Source organism: Mastigoproctus giganteus, chromosome 10, assembly GCF_048544385.1.
Source record: "Mastigoproctus giganteus isolate SK-2022 chromosome 10, ASM4854438v1, whole genome shotgun sequence".
Taxonomy (NCBI): Eukaryota; Metazoa; Arthropoda; class Arachnida; order Uropygi; family Thelyphonidae; genus Mastigoproctus; species Mastigoproctus giganteus.
This window is the reverse complement of record NC_143584.1, coordinates 188,381,782-188,405,474: the sequence shown is the minus strand read 5'-3', so window position 1 is coordinate 188,405,474 and position 23,693 is coordinate 188,381,782. Positions and strand designations below refer to the sequence as shown.

Genomic DNA, 23,693 nt, shown 5'->3' with positions numbered 1-23,693 from the left:
AAGATCCAGTGGAAGAGTGTTGTTATGTTGTTAATCAACACTATGGATATACAGCCCATGATGGATATTAATGTACTGTCAATTTAATAACATTAAATATGAGGAAATTCCACAGTTATAGCAAGTGAAATATACGTAAACCCAAAACTTTTTTGCAATAACAAATGCTTTAAACTGCAACAATAATGTAATTTTTCTTGTACATATTTTTGCAAATACATACATACTCTTGTTTAAATATGTACAACAAATATGTACCCTTGTTTAATTTTATCCATTATGGAGGTAACTTGCACCCACTATTATGTTTTAGTTCTTCAGCATTATGAAAACAAGTTTGTGCAATAGGAGCAGATGTCTTAAGCATGGAAAAGAGTTAATAAAATGATGACTTGCCTTTCTGTCAGTAAGTCAACACTATGGATATTTTTGCTGTAGAGTGAACTTGTGTGCATTTGGAAGAGTACAAATTTTGTTGAAGTTACTTTGCATAGAAAAATGTGTACTATACCTCTTAAGATAAAGCTTACTGGAATGGAAAAAAAAATTAAAAAACAAATTAAAATGTGAGAATTATAAATGTCTAACATTCGTATGCTGGATATCAACACCAACTTTATTTAGCTACTTTTCCTGTTATTTAATTGCAACACATTATTTGTAATGGATGGAAATCAGAAGTGTGCATATAACATCTCATTTTTTTTATTTTCTTCAACATTTATGTACTTTTTAACCTGCAATTTGGATACACAGTTGTTTCCCCCCCTCCTCGTATCCGCTGAGTCAGTTACCCGTGGTTAACTATGGAAAAAAATGAAAAAACTTAACACGTACTACTCGCATGTCCAATACGATGCTTCCCTTTATTTTTTATAATGTCGCATATTATTTGGTCACCAACATTATAATGGTTCTTTAGAGATTTAATGGATGCACCGTTTTCAAACTTTTGAATAATTTCAAGTTTTTGTTTAATTTGAAAGCACAACTCTTGCATTTGCCCATCATTTTTGCAATTTCTAAACAAAAAAAAAAAAAAAAAAATAGTTACTATAAAAAAAAAAAAATTCCGACATCTCTGACAAATAACGAAACAAAATTTGTCCTTTTGCAGTGCAATGGAACACAACAATTGACACAGTGTACTCAACATAAACATTTGGCCTCTCTTTTTTTTTTGTTTTGAGTGGTAGGTGTGAAGACACTGGGGGGGGGGTTGCAAGATAATAGGTATACTAATCTCCCAATGATGACTTACAATGCCAGTTCTTGTTGCTTATTTGCAACTTGCAAAATATCTGTTTATACCTATTCTAGTTATTACTTCAATTTTATGATTTCTGGTTGATTTCTTTTTTTTTTTTTTTAATTTGAAGTCGAAGTGTCCTGGTTAATACAATCCCAGTAAATTGAGAGTCTGCTGTACTTTGTTATTACTGTATTTAATGTTGGTAATGTCTTACTGTGTATTTAATTTATCAATTAAACTTTATTATACATATGTACAAAATTATGTGTATGTACAAAAAAATCACGTTATATATGGGGTCAGCAGGTGTTTGCTTATATCCACGGTTTCAGCCATCCATGGTAGGTCTCGGAACATATCCTCCGTGGATACCGGTGTCTTACTGTACAATAAAACCTATTACAATGATTGTAAGTACTGATTAAGTCATTAAATGCAGACATTGTAGGGATATCAGAGACATGGTGTCACTGAGACATAAGCAATGGTGAATTTGAATATGGGGAGTACAATGTATACGTGAAGTACAAGGTGTACACGAAAAACAGACACGACAGGAGAAGGGAGGGGTTATGCTCTTAATTAAGAAGCATATTGAATTGAAGGATGCATCCAGTTGACGTGGATGGCCAGTGAAATGTCGAGTCAGTTTGGTGTAACATAAGCACTAGAAAGACAAAAATGACAGTAGGAGTGTGTTATAGGCCTAATGACCATGATGAGCATACCAAACTACTAGATAGAGAAAGTGGGTCAGTAAATCCGGATGACTTATAATGAGGGATTTAAACTCTCCAGATATTGACTGGAATTTGTGGGTTGGTCAATCATGCACTAGCATGTCTTTTGGGGATTTATTGGAAGACTGTTTTCTACAGCAGCTACAAGAGGAAGCAGTATCAGCAGTGATTCTTCATGCATTAAGAACTTGCAGGTAAAAGATCCACTGGGTGGTAGTGGTCACAGTGTACCGATGTGGAATTTACTTAAAGACAACTACTACCAAGGGTAAAGGAAAAGGCTTTTGCTTTATAAGAGTGACTACAGTGGTCTCAGACAGTTTTTAAATTTTGTATAGACTGCTAACAAACTGATGATGTAATCACAGTAAATTCTAAATAGAAAGCATTCAGGGAAATAATCATAGAAGCTACTAGGCTTTTCATAACAATTAAGAAATACTGTTCAAGGCTTAGACCTAAATGAAATGATGAGACTTGTGGTAGAGAACAAAAATGCATAGAAATTATCAGGCGATACAGAAGCCTATTGTAGATAGAAGCTAGTCTGTAATCAAGTCACAAAGGAGGTTAGGTAAACAAAGGCAGATAATGAGAAATCTTTGGCAAAGAATGGAAAGAAAAACAGCAAAGACTTCTTTACTTATATAAACTCTAGAAGGAAGGGGGTGAATCAATGGTTCGAGTGTTGATGCTCCTGCTCAGATAGCTGACAAACTGAATGAGTATTTCACATCTATATTCACACACAAGGAATTCTGTGGGAAGTGGAGGACAGCAACTTAAATAAGTTCAAGGCAGGGAGCTAAATGATTTTGTAATAACTGAGAGCAAAGTGGAGGAGAAATCATTGAAGTTAAACATAAGAAAGGCACCTGGGGTGGATGGGATCTATCCAGCTATATTGAAGGTGGTGGCAATGGATGTAAGCAAACCCTTAGTCATAATTATGAGAGCATCCTTGGACTCAGTGGAGGTCCCTGTGGACTGGAGATGTGTGAATGGCACTCATAGCACCTGTTCCAAGGAAAATAATGGAGTCACTTGTTAAAGAAGTAATATAGGTCCATCTAGACAGTACTGCAGTCACATCATGGAATTTGTTAAAAAACAGTCTTTTGTGACTAATCTGATTGATACTATGATGCAGTAAAGAAACTGGATGCAAAAAATAATTTTGATATCATATAGTTGGATTTCAGGAAGGTTTTTGATACTGTTGCCCATAAAAGACTGCTACACAAACTACAACAAACTAGCAGGGATAAGGAGGTGATTATCCCTTTATATAAGGCCATGATTAGGCTGAATCTTGAGTACTATATACAGATATGGAAGCCTCATTTTTGGTAGGATGTAGGTGGTCTGCAGGAATGGATGCAGAGAAAGGCAACAAAATTGGTGAAGGGAACACAAGGGTGCTCTTACCAAGAAAAGTTTCAGTTCTGTAAATTGCTGCATCTGAAGAATAGGCAATAGGCAAGTGTGAAGAGATATGATTTGAGGTGTTTAAAGCCTTGAATGGACTGAGCAAGCCCGATGCTCGTGGCATTCTGCCTCTTGCTAAGACTATACACACGAGAGGGCATAAATTTTAGTTGAAGGGTGGTTGCAGGATAGATGTGCAGAAGTTTGCCTTCTGACAGTGAGTAGTTGTTGGAACAAACTTACATCTGGTTTGAATAAATTCAAGAAAGAACTAGAAAAATTATTGGAGGGGGATGGACAGGTGAGGCGGGTAGTTTTTTTGGCTGATGCTCTATAAGCTTGCTTTCTTGCATCAAATGCCACTGTTAATACTTATACTAATACTAATTATTTTTATAATTAGTATTAGTTAATCAATTTTTATTTTTATATCAATTATTTTTGTCATTAGTTAATCAATTAGTAATTGATTAATGAATGATAATTCACTTCTGTTATCACAGAAAAGGAACAACTTCAAATGATTTAAGAAATAAAAATTAAAACATCTATAGAGCATCAGCTAAAAAAACTACCTGACAGGTGAGGCATGCTTTCTTGCGTCAATTTCCAGTACTAATACTAATTATTTTAATATCATTAGTTAATCAATTAGTATTTAATTGATTAGATAAAAATAATTCACTTATGTTAATCATGGAAAAAAGAACAACTAATTTAAGAAATAAAATTAGTTTACTTGACACTTTTTTGACAGTTTATTGTTGTGCTGTGGATAATAAACCTACTTCAAAATCCTGTTTGTAGACAATGGTCTGAGTTTTGAACCTTGGACAGGACAAAAAATATATATATACAGGGTGTTTCAGTTAAACGTTTCAGAACTTCTAAGAGGGGTAGGGTACATCCTGACAACTCGAAATCATATAGCAATGTGGGGTCGGAAATGCTTTCCTGAAGCGGTGTTGTACACAGAAGCACCATAAAAAGAAAAGAGACCGTAAGTGAGAAATCGTTTTAATAATACATGAAAAGAAGCAAAAGGTACATGGATTAAAGTAAGTGTTCGAAGTTTCTTCAACCTCGTATTGCTTTCGCACAGCGGTACCTTGGAAAATGTGCTACAAATCCCCTTTTTCCTGCTGAAGTGTTGTTTTCCGATGAGGCATCCTTCACAAGGGAAGGAATTTTCAACACGCATAACGACCATATCTGGGCGGTCGAGAACCCGCATGCAATACGACGTCGTGCAGCACAGATTCGATTTTCGGTCAATGTATGGGCCGGTATTATGGGAGATCACCTCATCGGACCTTACCTGTTACCGTGTCGTCTAACCGGACCTATCTACTTGATCTTTCTGCAGAAAGTATTGCCACAACTTTTGAGAGATGAACAGATTTCTGCATCGACGCAACAGACAATGTGGTTCCAACACGATGGAGCCCCTGCCCATTATAGCGATGTTCGTAACTACCTGGATGTCACATTTGGTCAACAGTGGATCTAACGTGGTGGTCCCGTGTGTTGGCCTGCTCGGTCACCCGACCTATCATGTCTTGATTTTTATTTCTGGGGTCATATGAAATCGCTAGTTTATGACACCCCTGTTGACAATGCTGAGGAGCTGGTTGCAAGAATCGCAGTAGCTGCCGAAGAAATTCGAAATTCGCCTGGAGTATTCCAGAATGTTCGGATGTCCATGCGTCGGAGATGTGAGGCGTGCATTGTAGCCCGTGGAAGAAACTTCGAACACTTACTTTAATCCATGTACCTTTTGCTTCTTTTCATGTATTATTAAAACGATTTCTCACTTGCGGTCTCTTTTCTTTTTATGGTGCTTCTGTGTACAACACCGCTTCAGGAAAGCATTTCCAACCCCACATTGCTATATGATTTCGAGTTGTCAGGATGTACCCTACCCCTCTTAGAAGTTCTGAAACGTTTAACTGAAACACCCTGTATATATTATTCACATATTGTAATATCCCAATCAATGTTTAATTAACAAGAGCAGTGGTTAATCAAGAGGTGAAGAATTGGGCTCTCCCTCCCCAATCTTTTCAATTGGGGACCAATATGCACTCCCCCCCAGGATCAGTAACCGGCCCTGGTGAATAGTTTTAGAGTGCAAAACAGCTAAAATATGAAAACAAAAATCACCCTCAATGCACCTGTTATCAGGTTAACTAATTTCATTTTAAAATCATTAATTTTTATACTGTTCAACAACATACCTCTGTATGATCTAATGGTCTACCAACAGTTTTAGTTCTCTTTTTTATGCTGTCAGATGGCATACTTAGTGTCACAGCAGGACTCATCTCAGTAATCCCATATCCAATCTGTAAACAAATAAATTATTAAACAGAGTTGCAATTATCAAACTTTTAGTTATCTAGTTTAAACTTATCAGATACTGAAAAAATTGGCGAAGGTAAAGAAAGCCAACATGAGAATGACGAGAAACAGATAACTTATTACGTGGAAAATTAGTTTTCTGATATGGCACTCTAGCGCTGCTTGCTCGGTAAACAGACGGTAGGTGTTATCGGTCTGGAACAAAGTCGAGAACGATATAATGATTGACAGGTATCGTGTGGTGTGCAAACACAACACACGATAACATCGGCTTAGTATCACTCAGAAGCACTAATGGTAACTTGCCCTAATGAACACCTTCCATAATGATGCAAAAAGATCAGGTTACTCCCACGCGGGAGCTTGAACCCCTCTCGAAGCAGAGGGGGGTAACCTAACCTTTTTTCTTTAGAATCACAGTCATATTTAGAAATACATTCATAAAAAAATAAATTTTTTTATGACTGTATTTTTATTTTCTTGTTCAATAATATACCCTAATAGTGAAAAAAAAGGTCAGGTTGCTTCCACTTGAATCCCATAGGAGCTTGAACCCCTCCCGAAATGGAGGGGATAGCCTAACCTTTTTTCTTTAGAATCATGGGTGGACTAGCGCATAAATTGTTTATTAACAAAATATTAAATTTTTTATTACTGTACTTTTATTTTTAAAGATATTCGTGCGGATACACACGTATCACGACGTCCATCAACACTTCAATAGCTATTCACTATATATATATAAAGAATCTTTCTTTCTTTTCCTATTATTTCCTAACCTACTATTTAAGGTCGTTCAGGTTAAGAAATGGAACAAAAAATAAAGAAACCTTTTCCTTTTTTTGTAACCAAACCTAAATCAACAATATAGTAATAACACTCACGAACTCCAAAAATCTGCTTGTATAAGGCAATGGTCAGGGTGTGGCCTGACCATTGCCTTATACAAGTGGATAATCACCTCCTTATCCCTGCTGAAAAAATTCCTGTATATCATTGACAAGACACCACGAGCTACTCTTGCAGACTATCTGCACTGCTCAGAAAACTTCATATCTGCCTGCACAATTACCCCCAGGTCCTTTTCATTCTCTACTACTGTCAGTGTAGTACCACAGAGCTGATATGTTACTCTGGGGATTACGGCTTTCCATATGTAGTACTTTACATTTGTCAATGTTAAACTTCATTTGCCACCTCTCAGCCCATCTGCTCAACTTTTCTAGATCCTGTTACACAAGCGTACTGTCATTAGTGTCCATAACAACCCTGCCAACCTTCGTATCGTCTGCAAACTTGGACTTAAGCCTGATATACTATTATCAATATCATTTATAAATACAGAAAACAACAATGGACCCAACACTGAACCCTGACGGACTCCACTAATAACATTAGTCCACGAAGAGTAGTGTTCATTGATTATCACTCTCTCTCTTCTTCCACTCAACCATCCCTTTATCCATAACAGCAATTTGCCTCCAATACCACACTGCTCCAATTTGTGCAGCAGTCTTCCATGTGCAACAGTATCAAAAGCCTTTCTAAGATCCAAATATATGATATCAAAGTTATTCCCTGCATCCAGTTCCTTTGTGACCACATCATAGTATCCAATAAAATTGGTCAGACAAGACTTCCCCTTAACAAAACCATGCTGTATCCGAGCTATAACTGAAGTCTTGTTTAGATGATCCTGCAGTGCTTCTTTAACCAGTGCCTCCATTAATTTCCCTGGAACAGAAGTTAAACTAACGGATCTATAATTACTTGTGTCGCCCATTGATCCTCCTTTGTGAATTGGGGTCACATTTGCACATCTCCAGTCCGTGGGTACCTTCCCTGAATCCAAAAAAGCTCTCATAATTATGGCTAATTGTTTGCTTGCTTCCTTTGCTGCCTCCTTTAATATAACCGGATGGATCCCATCTGCCTCAGGTGCCTTTTTTATGTTTATCTTCAACAATTTCTCCTCCACATTCATCTCAGTTATTACAAAATCATCTAGCTCACTGCCAGAGTTGAATTCACCTCTGGCATTCCTCTCCCCGAATAACTCCTCATGTGTGAATGTAGATGTAAAATACACATTTAGTTTCAACAACAACAGTTCATCAACAGTTGAACCATCAATATCTAGTGGACCAATCTGATTCATCCCTTTCCTTCTAGAGTTTACATAGGTAAAGAACTCTTTGCTGTTTTTCTTTGCATCCTTCGCCAAAGATTTCTCATAATCTGCTGTTTGTTTGTTATTTGGTTTTTAGGAGCATTAGCAACTAAGGCCATATTGCTCCGGGATATGCGGTGGGCATTCCCTGACCTTTTCTCATCTTGGTGGTGACGGGCTCGAACCCCGATCTAATCAAGAAGAGTGTGCTACGCACTGCTGCTCCTTCCCACCTGGCTACGGAGGTGGCTAATAATCTGCCATTGCCTGCCTAATCTCCTTTGTGACTTGGTAACAGACCATCTTATATCTATCATAGGCTTCCATGTCACCATTAATTTATATGTATTCCATGCATTTTTCTTCTCTGTCACATGTCTAATTAGTTCATCTGACATCCATTTAGGTCTAAACCTTGAACAATATTTCTTAGTTGGTATGTAAAGCCTAGTAGCTTCCAAGATTAATTCTCTGAATGCCTCTCATTTTGAATTCGCTGTTGGTAACATCATCAGTTGGTCCCACCGTATAGAATTTAAATACTGTCTCAGACCACCGTAGTCACCTTTACGAAAGCAAAAACTCTTCCCTTTTCCCCTGATGGTAGTTACCTCTGAGTAAATCCCAATTCAGCACACTGTGATCACTGCCACCTAGTGGTTCCTTTATATGCAGATTCTTAATGCATGAAGAATCACTACTGAGAATATAATCAGATGAAGAGTATTACACCCTCCAGTTGCCTCTTGAACATGCTGCTATAGAAAACAATCATCCAATAAATCCACAAATGCATTGCTAGTGTGTGAGTGATCAACCCACAAATTCCTGACAATATCTGGAAAGTTAAAATTCTCCATTAAAAGACGTTCTCATTTACTGGCACACTATTTCTCTGTACAGTTGTTCATTGTATTGATTATAGTCATTAGGCCTATAATACACTCCTATTCTCAATTTTGCTTTGCCAATGGTTACGTCACACCAAACTGACTCAACATTGCACATGCCCACCCATGTCAATTGGATGCACTTCCTTAGATTTTATGTGTTTCTTAACTAATAGCATAACCCCTCCTCCATTCCTGTACATATCGTACTTCCCAAATTCCAATTCTGCATTCCTCATATCTGCGTGATACTAAGTCTCTGATATCCCAACAATATCTGCCTTTGATGTTTTGACTAACACCTCAAATTCATCAAATTTATTTACCAAGCTCCGAGCATTGATGTATATGCAAGTATACATGCACCTGTTCCTATTCTAGCTACCCTAACACAACCCATATGTTTACTTGTACCGCAATGACTCCCAGCAGTCTCTGAAATCTCCTGCATCTTGTTTTCCAGGCTACTGCTCATTCCAATATAAGCAGTGCAAGAATCGCTTTCACCTTTGCCTCTGCCAGCAGCTACTGTTAATCTTTTAGTCCGTATATTTCCCCCAAGCTAGTAGTTTACCAACCCACATAACACTGCCTCAATAGCATCAACAAATATCCTTGCACCCTTTCTATTTAAGTGTATCCCTTCTCTGTAGAAGCAGTCTCTCCTGTTTCATTCTAGTTTTTTTTTTTTTTTTTTTTTTTATGTAAACTCCAAACACGAGAGGTATTAGAACCTACAGTACTTAGTACCGTGCTTCGGTTGGAGGTTGAGAAGACGAAAGAAGATATTTGTTAACATAGGCTTGAACTTCTGTAGACTGAAATTTTCAGGAAATACGTATGAAGGAAGGTTGTTCCAGAAAACGGCAGTTGAATGAATAAACAAGGAAGATGAAAAGTTGGTTCTGTGAGTTTGAAGTTGGACAGTGGGAATTATAGAAGCCAATTCAGAAGAACAGTGCCCATGGAAGTATCTGTAGAAGAGGCATGCAGCAGAAACAGTATGTCTATGAGACAGCGAGTGGAGAGACTATGTTAGAGATGAATCATTAATTAACCTAACTGCCCTCTTCTGAATGGAATCAAGCAGCCTGAGAGCGGTTTTGGGGGCACCACCCCAGATGTGGGAACAATATTCCATGGCAGGGCGGATTTGCGATTTATACAGCGCGAGCAGCTGTTTGGAAGAAAAGTAACACCGAGAGTGAAAGAGAAAACCAAGTTTTTTAGATGCAGAGAAAGCAATATTTGTAATGTGCTTGTGCCAAGAGGATTAGAAGTCAGGGTAAACCCCAAAAGAGATATACCATTTTGCCTAGAAATTGGAGTGTCACTAAAGATAAGTATAGGACCAGAAGAATCCTTTTTGCAAGATATAAGACAAGACTGAGTTTTAGAAGGGTTGAAATCAACTAAGTTGTCTTTGCCCCACTGGAGAATTACCTGAAAATCGGCATTTAAGGAATTCGTAGCAGATTTTCGAGAAGTTGAAGCTGATTGAGCAGGGCAAGGTTTCTCTAAATGGAAAATAAGAATGCAATGTGCTATCATCAGCAAAACTATGGATAGAATTTCCAGTCAATGGAAGAAGGTCATTAATATACAAGAGGAAAAGAGTGGGGGAAAGAACCGAACCTTGGGGGACACTGGCATTAGTGGAGAAGTTAGAAGACAGAGAGCCATCTACTGTCACCCTCAGTGAGCGATCAGAGAGAAAACTGGATAACCAATTAGTAAAAACAGTTGGCAAACCATAAAATGGAAGCTTGTTTAGAAGACCTTTATGCCAAACATGATCAAAAGCCTTTGAGATATCAAGAGCAACTACTTGTGTTTCACCGAATCTTCCCATTGAATTAGTCCATAAATGGATAACATAGGCAGAATATCACTAGTGGATCGACACTGACGGAATCCATACTGGCGATCGTTGATCAGACGGAAGGTTTCTAGATAGTTTAAGAGTTGGCGATTAATTGATTTCTCCAATACTTTAGAAAGAGTAGAAGTAATTGCAATGGGACGATAATTGGATGGGAGGGATTTGTCACCCTTTTTAGGAACTGGCTGGATATGAGCAAATTTCCAAGCAGAAGGAAAAACACCTTTGGAAGAAGAAAGTGAAAAGAGGTGACAAAGAACAGGAGTAAGTTCAAGAGCACAGGTTTTGAGAACTAGTGGAGAAATACCATCAGGACCTGCAGCTTTCTTAGCATCAAGATTTGTCAAAATTCTTCTGACATCCTTTTGACGGAAGACCACAGGGGGCATTGAATGGAGCGTGTTGGGAATGGTGGGAGGTGTTTTACCAAGATCATTAATACATGAGCTCAAAGAAAAATGGGATGCTAGCAGATCAGCTTTATCCTTGGCTGAAGTGACAACAGAACCATCTGGTTTGGACAGAGGTGGGAGCAGAGATGGGCAAAAGTTGCGGCCAATAGCTTTGGCAAGAGACCAGAATGCTCGGCTACCATTAGGGCAAGAAGCAAGTTTTCTACTCTTAGCCTGTTCAAACTCTAGTTTGGACTGATTAATAACTGCTTTACAATTGTTGCGAGCTTTGGTGTAGGCAGAAAATGAAACTGAAGAATTAGAAACAAGCCAATTACAATATGCAACATTCTTCTCTTGAACAGCCTTAGCACATTTATTGGAAAACCAAGGTTTAGATAAAGGACGAGATTTTAAAGAGTAGTGTAGGATAAAGGATTCCATTCCTGCAAGAATAATTTTACTGACACAATCTGAGCAAAGTTGACATCAGAAGTTTTTAAACAGTAATCCGACCAAGGAAAAGAAGAAAAGAAATCTCGCAGGTCATCCCATTTTGCATTCTTGTAATGTCAAACAACACAAGGTTGGGAACAGCCATGAGATAAAGGCTCCATTGGAGAAGAGACAATCACCAAGTTGTGATCTGAAGTGCCTAATGGACCTCTAACTTCGACTGTGTACTTGGAAGGGGTTGTTTGTGAAAAAAAGATCAAACGTGTTGGCTGTATGATTAGGACTGTCTGGTATTCTTGTAGGTAAATGAACAGTCTGTGCAAGGTCATTAATAATTGCAAAAGCCTCAGCATCTCGACCAGCTGGGTCGGTGTGACTAGAAAATGGAAGCCAGCTGGAGTTGTGAACGTTAAAATCACCAAGGAAAATTACCTCACTGTTAGGCAAGTTGGACTGGAGAAAGTCAAGTTGCAAAGAGAGGGTCAAAGAACTCCAAGTGATTAGTGGAGTTGGGAGAACACTAGAGACAACAGATGAATTTGACCCAATGAGGTAAAGAGATTTTAAGCCAGAGAAGATCAAAGAGAGGAGATTCCAAATTGCCAAGTCTCTGACAGGGAATATCAGAATGGACATATGCACAAGTACCACCTTTGAGGCAAAAGGAATCATACAGCGAATAATTTGGGCAACTGAGATGAAAAGTAGTTGAATTAACCAATAACTGAGATTCTGTCAGAAAAAGTACATGGGATCTGGCAGACTGCATGTGGAAATGGACATCGTTGAGATTAGAATTGAGACCACGTATATTTGTGAAAAGAACTAGAAAGTGCTTGGGAGGTTTAGATCTTTTCGCAGATAAGCTTGCTCTATTAGTTTGACAATTCATGGTGTATTCAATAGTAAGAAAAAGCGGGTGGGACATGCTGTATGAAGTAATGAAATTTTTGGATATGGTGTACACATGGTAAGAATATACCCAGATCCTTGACATAACATGGCCTCGACAATGCTCTCTGCATACACACTACTCGGACTCCCTCCAGTCACTATATGGAATAGTAGAGGTAGCAAGATTATACACTAGTGATCCGGAAGCCTCCTAGAGAGTTACCAATAGGTTCGGTCCGGCGTACTAACTAGCAGCCGGATGTGAACACCGTTTTAGAGCTGTACCCTCGAAAGGTAAGGAATATTGGATCTCACCACAATGTTCATCATAACCTCAATAGTCATTAATCACACTGCATGATGGAAGAGATAGGGAAGGGTTGACCGGAACTTAGCTCTAGAGACTAAACATGGATTCCACCACTGCAAGCCTCCAATAAGCAAAGTGGTGGTATTGTACCGGTTGATGAGAGTCATCTACCACCTAGTACTGCCTGGTAACATAGCAGAGGTGGCATTCCTCCATGTGGTGTGGGCACCACACCTCGACCCCTGCTTACATTGGTTTACACCTGGGGTGGGCACCCACCATGTACTTGTGCATGGAGGTTATACCCAGAATTACTAACAGTCCCACTGTCGTGAAAGTGGGACGGTAGTTGTTTCAAGAATGAAAACATAAAGTCTGGCTTTGTTTATATATATAAAAAAAGATATCCATCTTAAACTTTTGATTGTACAAACTGTACAGAACATGCATGTGACACAAGAAGAGCTTTAACTATTTAAAGCAATGTTCAAGTTATGTTTCCTATGCTAATCTTATTATATATTATTACATCATGATATCAAGATATAATTTTAATATTTTAATTTATAAATTACATAATGAAGAAATAATATGATGCAACACAGATTAAACATATCAAAACGGAACACACTGTAGTTTTTTTTTGTTTTATTTGGAATCTTTCAACCAAAATGTTTACGAACACAAATCAGAAGATACAATAATAACATTAAAAAAATAAAATAAAATACATAGAGCCTAGCAAACATTAAAATTATCAAAAGTAAATAGAAATATTTTAACTGGATGCTCATATTAGATAACTGCGCAATTAGAGATGTGAACCTAAGTCCTCAATGGTCAATAGTAGGTTTCTGTTACTGGAGGGACCCAAGTGTCCCCAAGTTTGACTGCAAAAGCAAGCAATTTTCGAATTATTTCATGCCTGTGTTCAAAGAATTTGAAACCCTGCAACCTTTATTACTTTGCTGTGTAGAATAAACACAGCCCAGTATTAGGGGCTAAAGGTACAAATAACTATTGTTATGTGTGAAATTGGAACTTTCTCTTCCATACACCAATTGGGTGGTCACTTACAAGGAGAGTGCATGCTTGTGTCATCTCTATTTTAAACTTTGTGAAGATAAAGTATTCCTCCCATATAAAGTATGCCAAATCACACAAGGCTGAAATTAATCACAAGAGAGAGAGAGAGAGAGAGAGAGAGAGAGAGAGAGAGAGAGAGCTCCATTGGAGAAGAGACCATCACCAAATTGTGATCTGAGGTACCTATAAGACCATTAACATTAACTGTATACTTTGAGGGGTTGATGATGAGTAAAAGATCATGAGTGATGTGGTGGCTAGGATTGTCTGGTATTCTCATAGGTGAACAAGCTATGTAAGGTAAATAACAATTGTAAAATCATCTGCATCTTCACTAGTCGGGTCTGTGTAACTAGAAAATTGAAAGCACCTGGAATTGTGAACGTTAAAATCACAGACGAAAATTACTTTTCCTCTGTGATCTTTCCGATCTGACTTTTCAGATTGGAGAAAGTTTCAAAGAAAGGAAGTAAAAAAGTTCAGAGTAATTTGTAGAGATATATTTTGGACTAATACCAAATGGCCAAGTGTTAAAATCAATATTCAGCCGAGAAGCAACGCTGAACATTACTGGCATAGAATTAACTTCTGGGATAGATAGATAAATCTGAAATTCCATCAAAAAATATTTAATTATTATTAAAATTTTTGTCATTAAAAAATATCAGTAGTCAAAATTTAAAAGTTTGACATTATAGTGCAGGAACAACAACTTCCAGCATTATCAGCTGCTAGACTGCTCCTACCGTCAATTAGAGATGTGAACCTAAGTTCTCAATGGTCAATAGTAGGTTTCTGTTACTGGAGGGACCCAAGTGTCCCCAAGTTTGACTGCAAAAGCAAGCAATTTTCGAATTATTTCATGCCTGTGTTCAAAGAATTTGAAACCCTGCAACCTTTATTACTTTGCTGTGTAGAATAAACACAGCCCAGTATTAGGGGCTAAAGGTACAAATAACTATTGTTATGTGTGAAATTGGAACTTTCTCTTCCATACACCAATTGGGTGGTCACTTACAAGGAGAGTGCATGCTTGTGTCATCTCTATTTTAAACTTTGTGAAGATAAAGTATTCCTCCCATATAAAGTATGCCAAATCACACAAGGCTGAAATTAATCACAAGAGAGAGAGAGAGAGAGAGAGAGAGAGAGCTCCATTGGAGAAGAGACCATCACCAAATTGTGATCTGAGGTACCTATAAGACCATTAACATTAACTGTATACTTTGAGGGGTTGCTGATGAGTAAAAGATCATGAGTGATGTGGTGGCTAGGATTGTCTGGTATTCTCATAGGTGAACAAGCTATGTAAGGTAAATAACAATTGTAAAATCATCTGCATCTTCACTAGTCGGGTCTGTGTAACTAGAAAATTGAAAGCACCTGGAATTGTGAATGTTAAAATCACAGACGAAAACTACTTTTCCTCTGTGATCTCTCCGATCTGACTTTTCAGATTGGAGAAAGTTTCAAAGAAAGGAAGTAAAAAAGTTCAGAGTAATTTGTAGAGATATATTTTGGACTAATACCAAATGGCCAAGTGTTAAAATCAATATTCAGCCGAGAAGCAACGCTGAACATTACTGGCATAGAATTAACTTCTGGGATAGATAGATAAATCTGAAATTCCATCAAAAAATATTTAATTATTATTAAAATTTTTGTCATTAAAAAATATCAGTAGTCAAAATTTAAAAGTTTGACATTATAGTGCAGGAACAACAACTTCCAGCATTATCAGCTGCTAGACTGCTCCTACCGTCAGTGTACTGCACATTTGCAATACTAAACAGATGCTCACTTTCAACTGAGGTTGGTGGAAGGGCAAGATATTTTTTTGCAATTTCTGCTAGTATAGGGTACTGCTGATGGTGGCATTGCCACCAAGTTGTTGGGCTTTCCTTCCTCTCTAATAGTGCCTGATTAATGTAAACCCACCCTTATCTCCTCTTCAACTCCTGGACCAGAAGATTTGGTTGATGGTGATGATGCAATTTCATTGAAGCAGTCCCACAAACTGAAGCCTTGCACACTGCTTGAAGGTGATGCTTTCTGAATATTTTCAGAAGCAGATTTAAAATCGGTGCCCTCACTTATATATATTTTTTTCTAATATTTTTGCTTGCACTTGCTGCTTCACATCATCACTTGAGAAAAATTTGTCCTTAAACCCATGATCTAGAAATGTGGCAATGAAGCAATGTAATTGACTTTCAAGATAACAAAATCGTCTCTAAATTTCCATATTCATCTCAGCGTTCAATGCATACACACCAATTTCAGCATCTTCCCCTGGGAGTAGAATGATAAGAGGATTTTTACAGCAGGTATCATGTAAGAAATACTTGCACTATCAAGACACATCAATTTTGTTATTTCTTCAGCTGGTTCCAGCAAATGAACTACTTTCTCTGCAAGCAACCACTGATTGTTAGTAAGTCCTGCTATGTTGGTATTGTTATCTGTAAAGTACAGTATTATGGCTTTCCTTTGTTCAATCAGCCTTTTTAACATGTAATAGATGCTATTCCACCTTGTTTGAACATCTTGTATAAGTGAAAAGGCAGTTCCAAAGTCTCTTGTATATCATGTAGCTTGTCTTTAGCTGAAGAAGAATGATGAAAGTGACCTACCATCTTTCATAATCATAATCATAAAGTGACCTACTATCTTTCTGCTCATAACCAGCAATTCTGTTATATTATGCTGTGCTATAACAGCTTTCTGAACACACAAGTGAAGGGTGTGAACAGAACATCATATGTTTATGATTTATAAATCACTTATAGCCTTCACCACGTTTGTTCCATTGTCAGTGATAATTGCATGATACTTTCTTTACTAATTTTCCATTCCATAAATATTTCCTCAGTCAGCTTCACTATATTGCTAGCTGTATGAAACCCAGAAATCTCTCGGCAAGCAAGTAAAACGGAAGCATAGTTGAATTCATCATTAATCCATTGTGCTGTCAAACTTAAGAAAGACTTCTGGTTGTTTGTGCAGGTCCAAATGTCTGCTGTTGTACAAGATACAGAAGTGGCACATTTTATAAGATCATTAACCTTTTTGAACACAGCAGAATGTACATTAGGAAAAAATTTTTCTGTAACATGTTTTCTAGAAGGAACTTTGTATCTAAGATTCATAGCTTGGGCAAATCTCAAGAATCCTTCATCTCTAACTATTGAAAATGGTTGACAATCTATAACAACCATTTCAACAAGCTTTCTGTTTAAATTTTTAGCCTCCATAGACTCAGAACTATAAGGAATTGTCTTCTTAAAGCATTCTTGTAAAGTCTGTTGTTTTGAAGTTTGATTAGTGAAAACACATTGTGTTTTAGATACCTAATTTTTCTTTAATTCTTTCTTCTGTTCTTCATACTCTTTATTATGTTGGGATTGAAGATGATTTGTCATAGATGTCGTAAAGGGTCTAGCCCAAAATCCCGACAGCCCAGAATCCTGACATTCGAAAATCCCGACAGCCCAGAATCCTGACAGTATCTACCATATTGTAAAAATATACGAACATAATTCTATATATTCGTTTTTTAGTAAGTAAAAATTTACCTTACATTAATTTTGTAGAAAAAATATAAAAAATAACAAAAATTTTGACGACAAATACCTATCTCAATTTGAAGGTCATGTTTTCTGTTACAGAAACAAAGTTTTAAAATATGATCAGCAAATAAAAACAACTTAATTAATTTTACTTTATTATATTGCATTTAATTGGTAATTTTTCAATTAGAATTTTGGTATTTGTATAGGGCGTTTGAGCAATAATTATAGGTACAGCATTGAAATGCTAAAGATAAAAAACTTGAAATAAGAATACTTTCGGAATATGAAAATTTAGAGTAATTTATTTTGGCAGCTGTGTAATATTTGTCATAAATATTATTAGCATAACTAAAACTGTAATTATACTGGTATTTGTTATTAGCTGTAGTTTCACAAATTTCTTTGACAAGTACATTAGGCATGACCATAAGCACCAGCAGGATATTTTGAAAGAGGTAGTTGTTTGTTTGTTTGTTATTTGGTTTTTAGGAGCATTAGCAACTAAGGCCATATTGCTCCGGAATATGCGGTGGTCATTCCCTGACCTTTCCGCATCCTCCGTATTTGGTGGTGACGGGCTCGAACCCCGGTCTAATCAAGAAACGTGTGCTAAGCACTGCTGCTCCTTCCTTAATTAATTCTTCCGGCTACGGAGGCGCCTTGAAAGAGGTAACAGGAAAAAATATCCCTGAAAAATATATCCCCCAGAAAAAATATTCCATTTTCTTCTTATTATTATAATAATAAGAAAATGGGATTTCTTGTTAAAGATTCTGCAGTGGGAGAGGAAAGAATTCTTTTATTTACAACAAAAGTAAATATTCAATGCCTATCATGTGCTCAATATTGGATTATGGATGGTACATTTAAAACCGTATTTAAAGATGAAATGCACAAGGCATAATTATATATGGGTTTTTAGTAATTAACTATATAATATCAGTGTAGATACACCATAGTTTATCCATAAATTTAAACTATGTATGTAGTGTGAAAGGCATCGTTTTAATTGTATCTCATATTGTGGCTGCCTTCACAACGAGATACCAGGTATTGCACTACTTTGAATAAGTAACGCTTCTCTAGTATAGAAGACTACTGTTATGCTGTGCTATAACAGCTTTCTGAACACACAAGTGAAGGGTGTGAACAGAACATCATTATTCTCCATGGATACCACCACCCAGGCGGCACCGTTTCAAAGCTGTTGGCCTATCATCGGTGGGTGATAGGCCAACAGCTTTGATTTTTACAATATTATATATGTAAAACAGTTATAAATATTATATATTTAAAATTGATAAAAAAGTGTGCACAATTTTTTATCAATTACTGCATATACAATACATGCATCCGTCAGTAATGAAAACTATCAAATTCTTCCCTTAGTTTATGTGTTGATGACGAATATGAATGAACAAAATTATAAATGTTTGTTTCAAGACATGATTGACTTTGCCGAAAAAAAATGAAACTGAATTGAGACCACAGGCCAAATAAACTGACCTGGAATTAGCTGCAATAAATGCCTCCAAAGGTGAGTTCCCTAATGTGTCTAATAAGGTCTGTTTTTTCCACCTGGGACAATGTGTTTGGAGAAAAATTCAAGCAAGTGGACTGACATCTCAGTACGGCACCGATAAAGAATTTAGTTTGCTGCTTCGACATTTGTGTGTCTTGGCATATTTACTCCTTCTGGTGAGATACCACAAGCATTTAATGTTCTGAAGCCACATTTACCAAGGGAAGCTAGTGATGTGATAGAATGGTTTGAAGACAATTATATATATGGAAGAAGTAGACGGTATGTGCGTAATGGTATGGTAATTCGCACTCCACAATTATTTCCACCAACATTATGGTCCATATATGATTCCATTCAACTGGGAATTCCATGCACCTAAAACAGCGTTGAGGCTTGGCATAGAAGATGGGAGTGTATAGTTGGATGAGCACATATTGGCATATATAGGATCATCAAGGAATTTCAGAAAGAATAGCACAGGTCGATAACCAGGCTGAATGCATACTTCGTAGTGAATTCTGTCAAAAACGCAAGAAAGCAACAGTCGAGAGAGAGAGAGAGAGAGAGAGAGAGAGAGAGAGAGAAAGAAATGGGAATAACGAGGGCTGTGAACAATCATGAAAATAGATCTGTGATGGATTACCTTGGGGGTATTGCATGCAATGTATCTTTATAAATAGAATTTTATTTTATGCATATATATATATATATATATATATATATATATATATATATGTTTTAAAGGAAGCAACAGTTTCAGATATTATTAATAATAAAAATAATAATAATGGATTATGGACCTGGGACACTGCCATATGCAGAAAGAACCCAACGACCATAATTGTTACATAGTCGTGAAGGGCAATGTGCTAATGTTACGGTACTAGTAACGCTAACTATGGAGAACAAAGGGTGAACGGAACAGAAATTGCTATCACAGTGAACAAAGAAGGGGGCTAAGATAGGAAAAGTAGTAAGTAATAATAAGAATTAATAAGAATAACTTAGTGATGTTCGTCCTGTGACCTCAGCACCTTTTTCGAGGGCCAGCCACCGAAATCAAAGGAGAAAATGGTAATAAGTGGGTATAGCCTGTGTTTCTGACACGAAATACTCACTGCACGTTTGTACACGTGAAAAGTAGGTAATGTTTGTTTAAGGTAGGTAAAGTCAGTTAAAATAATTTTTTAAATTTAATTTAAATTTTAACTTCAATGATTAAAGTTAAAATTAAATTTAAAAAAATTATTTTAACTGACTTTACCTACCTTAAACAAACTTTACCTACTTTTCACGTGTACCACGCACGGCGTGTATTTCATGTCAGAAACAGAGGCTATACCCACTTATTGTCGATTCCTCCTTTGATTTCGGCGGCTGGCCCTTGAAAAAGGCACTGAGGTCACAGGACGAACAGCACTAGGTTATTCTTATTAATTCTTATTACTTCTCCTTTATCTTAGCTCCCTTCTTTGTTCACTGTGATAGCGATTTCTGTTCCGTTCGCCCTTTGTTCTCCATAATTAGCGTTACTAGTACCGTAACGTTAGCACATTGCCCTTCATGACTACTAATTTATGTATATATATATATATATATAGGCATTTTTTTTTAAATTACATATATATAGGGTGATTCACTATCAGTGCGACAAACTTGCAGGAGGTGTAGGGGGCACAAAGACAAATCGGAATCACATAGCATTGCAGGGTCCGAAATGCTTTCGTCATGCGGTAGAGGATGTTGAATGGGAGGACACGTGAACAGCAATCCTGCTGGAAGCTGGAAGTCAGCATTTGCGAACTGGTTCCCGAGGCAGTAGGATGGACGAGTATTCAAACGTTGAACTAGCCGACATGCACATCGCTTATGGAGCTGCGGACTTTAACGGGCGCGCCGCTCTGCGCTTGTGCCAGGAACGTTTCCCACGCAGGCGTGCTCCTTGTCATACGATTTTTGCACGTGTGCACAGAAGGTTATGTGAGACTGGTTGTTTCACGAGAGGTACTATGAATCGAGAGTGAACGATGAGGACGCCAGACAATGAGGAAAATGTCCTACGTCTTGCAGAAGGCAATCCGAGTACGAGTACTCGAGCAATAGGCCAACGATTGGGTATTTCCCAATCCATTGTATGGAGGATACTGTCAACAAACCAAATGAGTTCATACCATCTGCAACGTGTCCAATCATTGGAGCCTGTGGATTATCCACTCCGGAGGACTTTTGCTACTTGGTTTCTTCAACAGAAACGGTTCGCAAATGCTGACTTCCAGTGGGATTGCTGTTCACGCGTCCTCCCGTTCAACGTCCTCTATCGCATGACGAAGGCATTTCGGACCCTGCAATGCTATATGATTCCGATTCGTCTTTGTGCCCCTACACTTCCTGCAAGTTTGTCGCACTGGTAGTGAATCACCCTGTGTGTGTATATATATATATATATACTTACTATAGTAAGAGTATAATATGTACTAAAAGTGTATTAAAACATAGGCCAAAAGAAAATTTCATTCTTTTACTTAGTACAGTTGAAGGTGGTAAGCTGCATTTTCCTATTTATTTATTGTTAAAATTGGTTATTCTTAATTAACTGTTCTGCAAAGATCGTCTGCTATTTGGTAGTAATTGCTTAATTTAATAGTTCTGTAAAGATTGTTGTAAAGATTGTAAAAACTGTTGAAGATAAACACAAGAAAGGCACCCGGGGTGGATGGGATCTATCCAGTTATATTAAAGGAGGCAGCAAAGGAAGTAAGCAAACCCTTAGCCATAATTATGAGAGCTTCCTTGGACTCAGGGGAGGTACCCATAGACTGGAAATGTGCAAATGTGACCCCAATTCACAAAGGAGGATCAAAGGCTGACACAAGTAATTATAGACCTGTGAGCTTAACTTCTGTTCCAGGAAAATTAATGGAGGCACTGGTTAAAGAAGCACTGCAGGATCATTTAGACAAGACTTCAGTTATAGCTCAGACACAGCATGGTTTTGTTAAGGGGAAGTCTTGCCTGACCAACTTGATTGGATACTATGATGCAGTCACAAAAGAACTGGATGCAGGGAATAACTTTGATATTATATACTTGGATCTTAGAAAGGCTTTTGATACTGTTGCACATGGAAGACTGCTACACAAATTGGAGCAGTGTGACATTGGAGGCAAATTGCTGCTATGGATAAAGGGGTGGTTGAGGGGGAGAAGACAGAGAGTGGTAATCAATGGACACTGCTCATCGTGGACTAATGTTATTAGTGGAGTCCCTCAGGGCTCAGTGTTGGGTCCATTATTGTTTTCTGTATTTATAAATGATATTGATGATGGTATATCAAGCTTAATGTCCAAGTTTGCAGATGATACAAAGGTTGGCAGGGTTGTCAAGGACACTACTGACACTATGCTGCTGCAACAGGATCTGGAAAGGTTGAGCAGATGGGCTGAGAGGTGGCAAATTAAGTTTAACATTGACAAATGTAAAGTACTACACATGGGAAAAAGCAACCCCAGAGCAACGTATCAACTCTGTGGTACTACACTGACAGTGGTAGAGAATGAAAGGGACTTGGGGGTGATTGTGCAGGCAGATATGAAGTTCTCTGAGCAGTGCAGACGGGCTGCAAGAGTAGCTCATGGAGTATTGTCAATCATATACAGGAATTTTTCCAGCAGGGATAAGGAGGTGATTATTCCATTGTATAAGGCAATGGTCAGGCCACACCTAGAGTACTGTATACAGGTCTGGAGGCCTCATTTCAAGAAGGATGTAGAGCTGCTGAACGAGTACAGAGAAGGGCAACAAGATTAGTGAATGGAACAAAGGGGTGCTCTTACGAAGAAAGGCTTAAGTTTTGCAAATTACAGTGTCTGGAGACTAGGCACCAGCGAGGTGATCTGATAGAGGTGTATAAAGCCTTGAATGGTTTAAGCATGCTCAATGCTGATGGGATTCTTCCTCTAGCTCAGAAAAATCACCTGAGAGGGCATAAATTCAAATTGAGGAAAGACAGATGTAGGATAGACGTGCGGAAATTTGCCTTTAGCCAGCGGGTGGTTGGTTGGTGGAACAGACTGCCATCCCTTGTGGTGGAGGTTGATAGCCTAAATAAGTTTAAGGCTCAGCTGGACAGGTATTTTGAACGAACAGAGGGGTGAAGTGGAAGTGGGTTTTTTTTTTTTGGCTGATGCTGCATAAGCTTGCTTTCTTGCATCAAATGCCTCTACTAATGCTAATGATTGTCTAATTTATTACTATATCAGTTAGGATGAATTATATTAATTATAATTATTACTAATTTCAATTTTATTTAAATATTTATTTAAATATTCAACATTTTGGTATTTGGAATTAGCCATTCCTTTATTCCCTTATTGTTATTCTGTATTTCATCATTATTGTAAATCTATTTTAGTCCATTAAATACCATCCTTTAACCCCTTTGTAGTCATACCAGGATCCCTTACTAAAGGGTCGGGCAGTTATGCTCCCGGTATATCCCAAGTACCATTATATAAAGCTATTTTCTTTACTTTTCACTTTTTGCTATCTAACCCTAAATTTTTATACCTCAAGATCTATTAGAGCAATTCAAGGGAAATTGAGGTACTATTACTATACTTATTCTTACTCCTTATATCAGCACTAGCTTTCTTTTGCACAAATATAAATTAAATTAATATCACCACAACTGAAATGAAAATTATGGTTGGCCTTCCATTTTCTGTATTATATTCTG

General features: G+C 37.5%; 1 protein-coding gene across 1 annotated transcript in view; it reads right to left on the bottom strand.

The window, feature by feature from the left end:
• LOC150079657 (medium-chain acyl-CoA ligase ACSF2, mitochondrial-like) overlaps positions 1 to 23,693 on the bottom strand; it is a 118,428-nt gene that overhangs the window by 17,306 nt on the left and 77,429 nt on the right. The window contains exon 12 of the mRNA XM_090383155.1: positions 5,658 to 5,765. Within this exon, the coding sequence (XP_090239281.1) occupies positions 5,658 to 5,765 (108 nt within the window). The remainder of the gene's footprint in view (positions 1 to 5,657; positions 5,766 to 23,693) is intronic.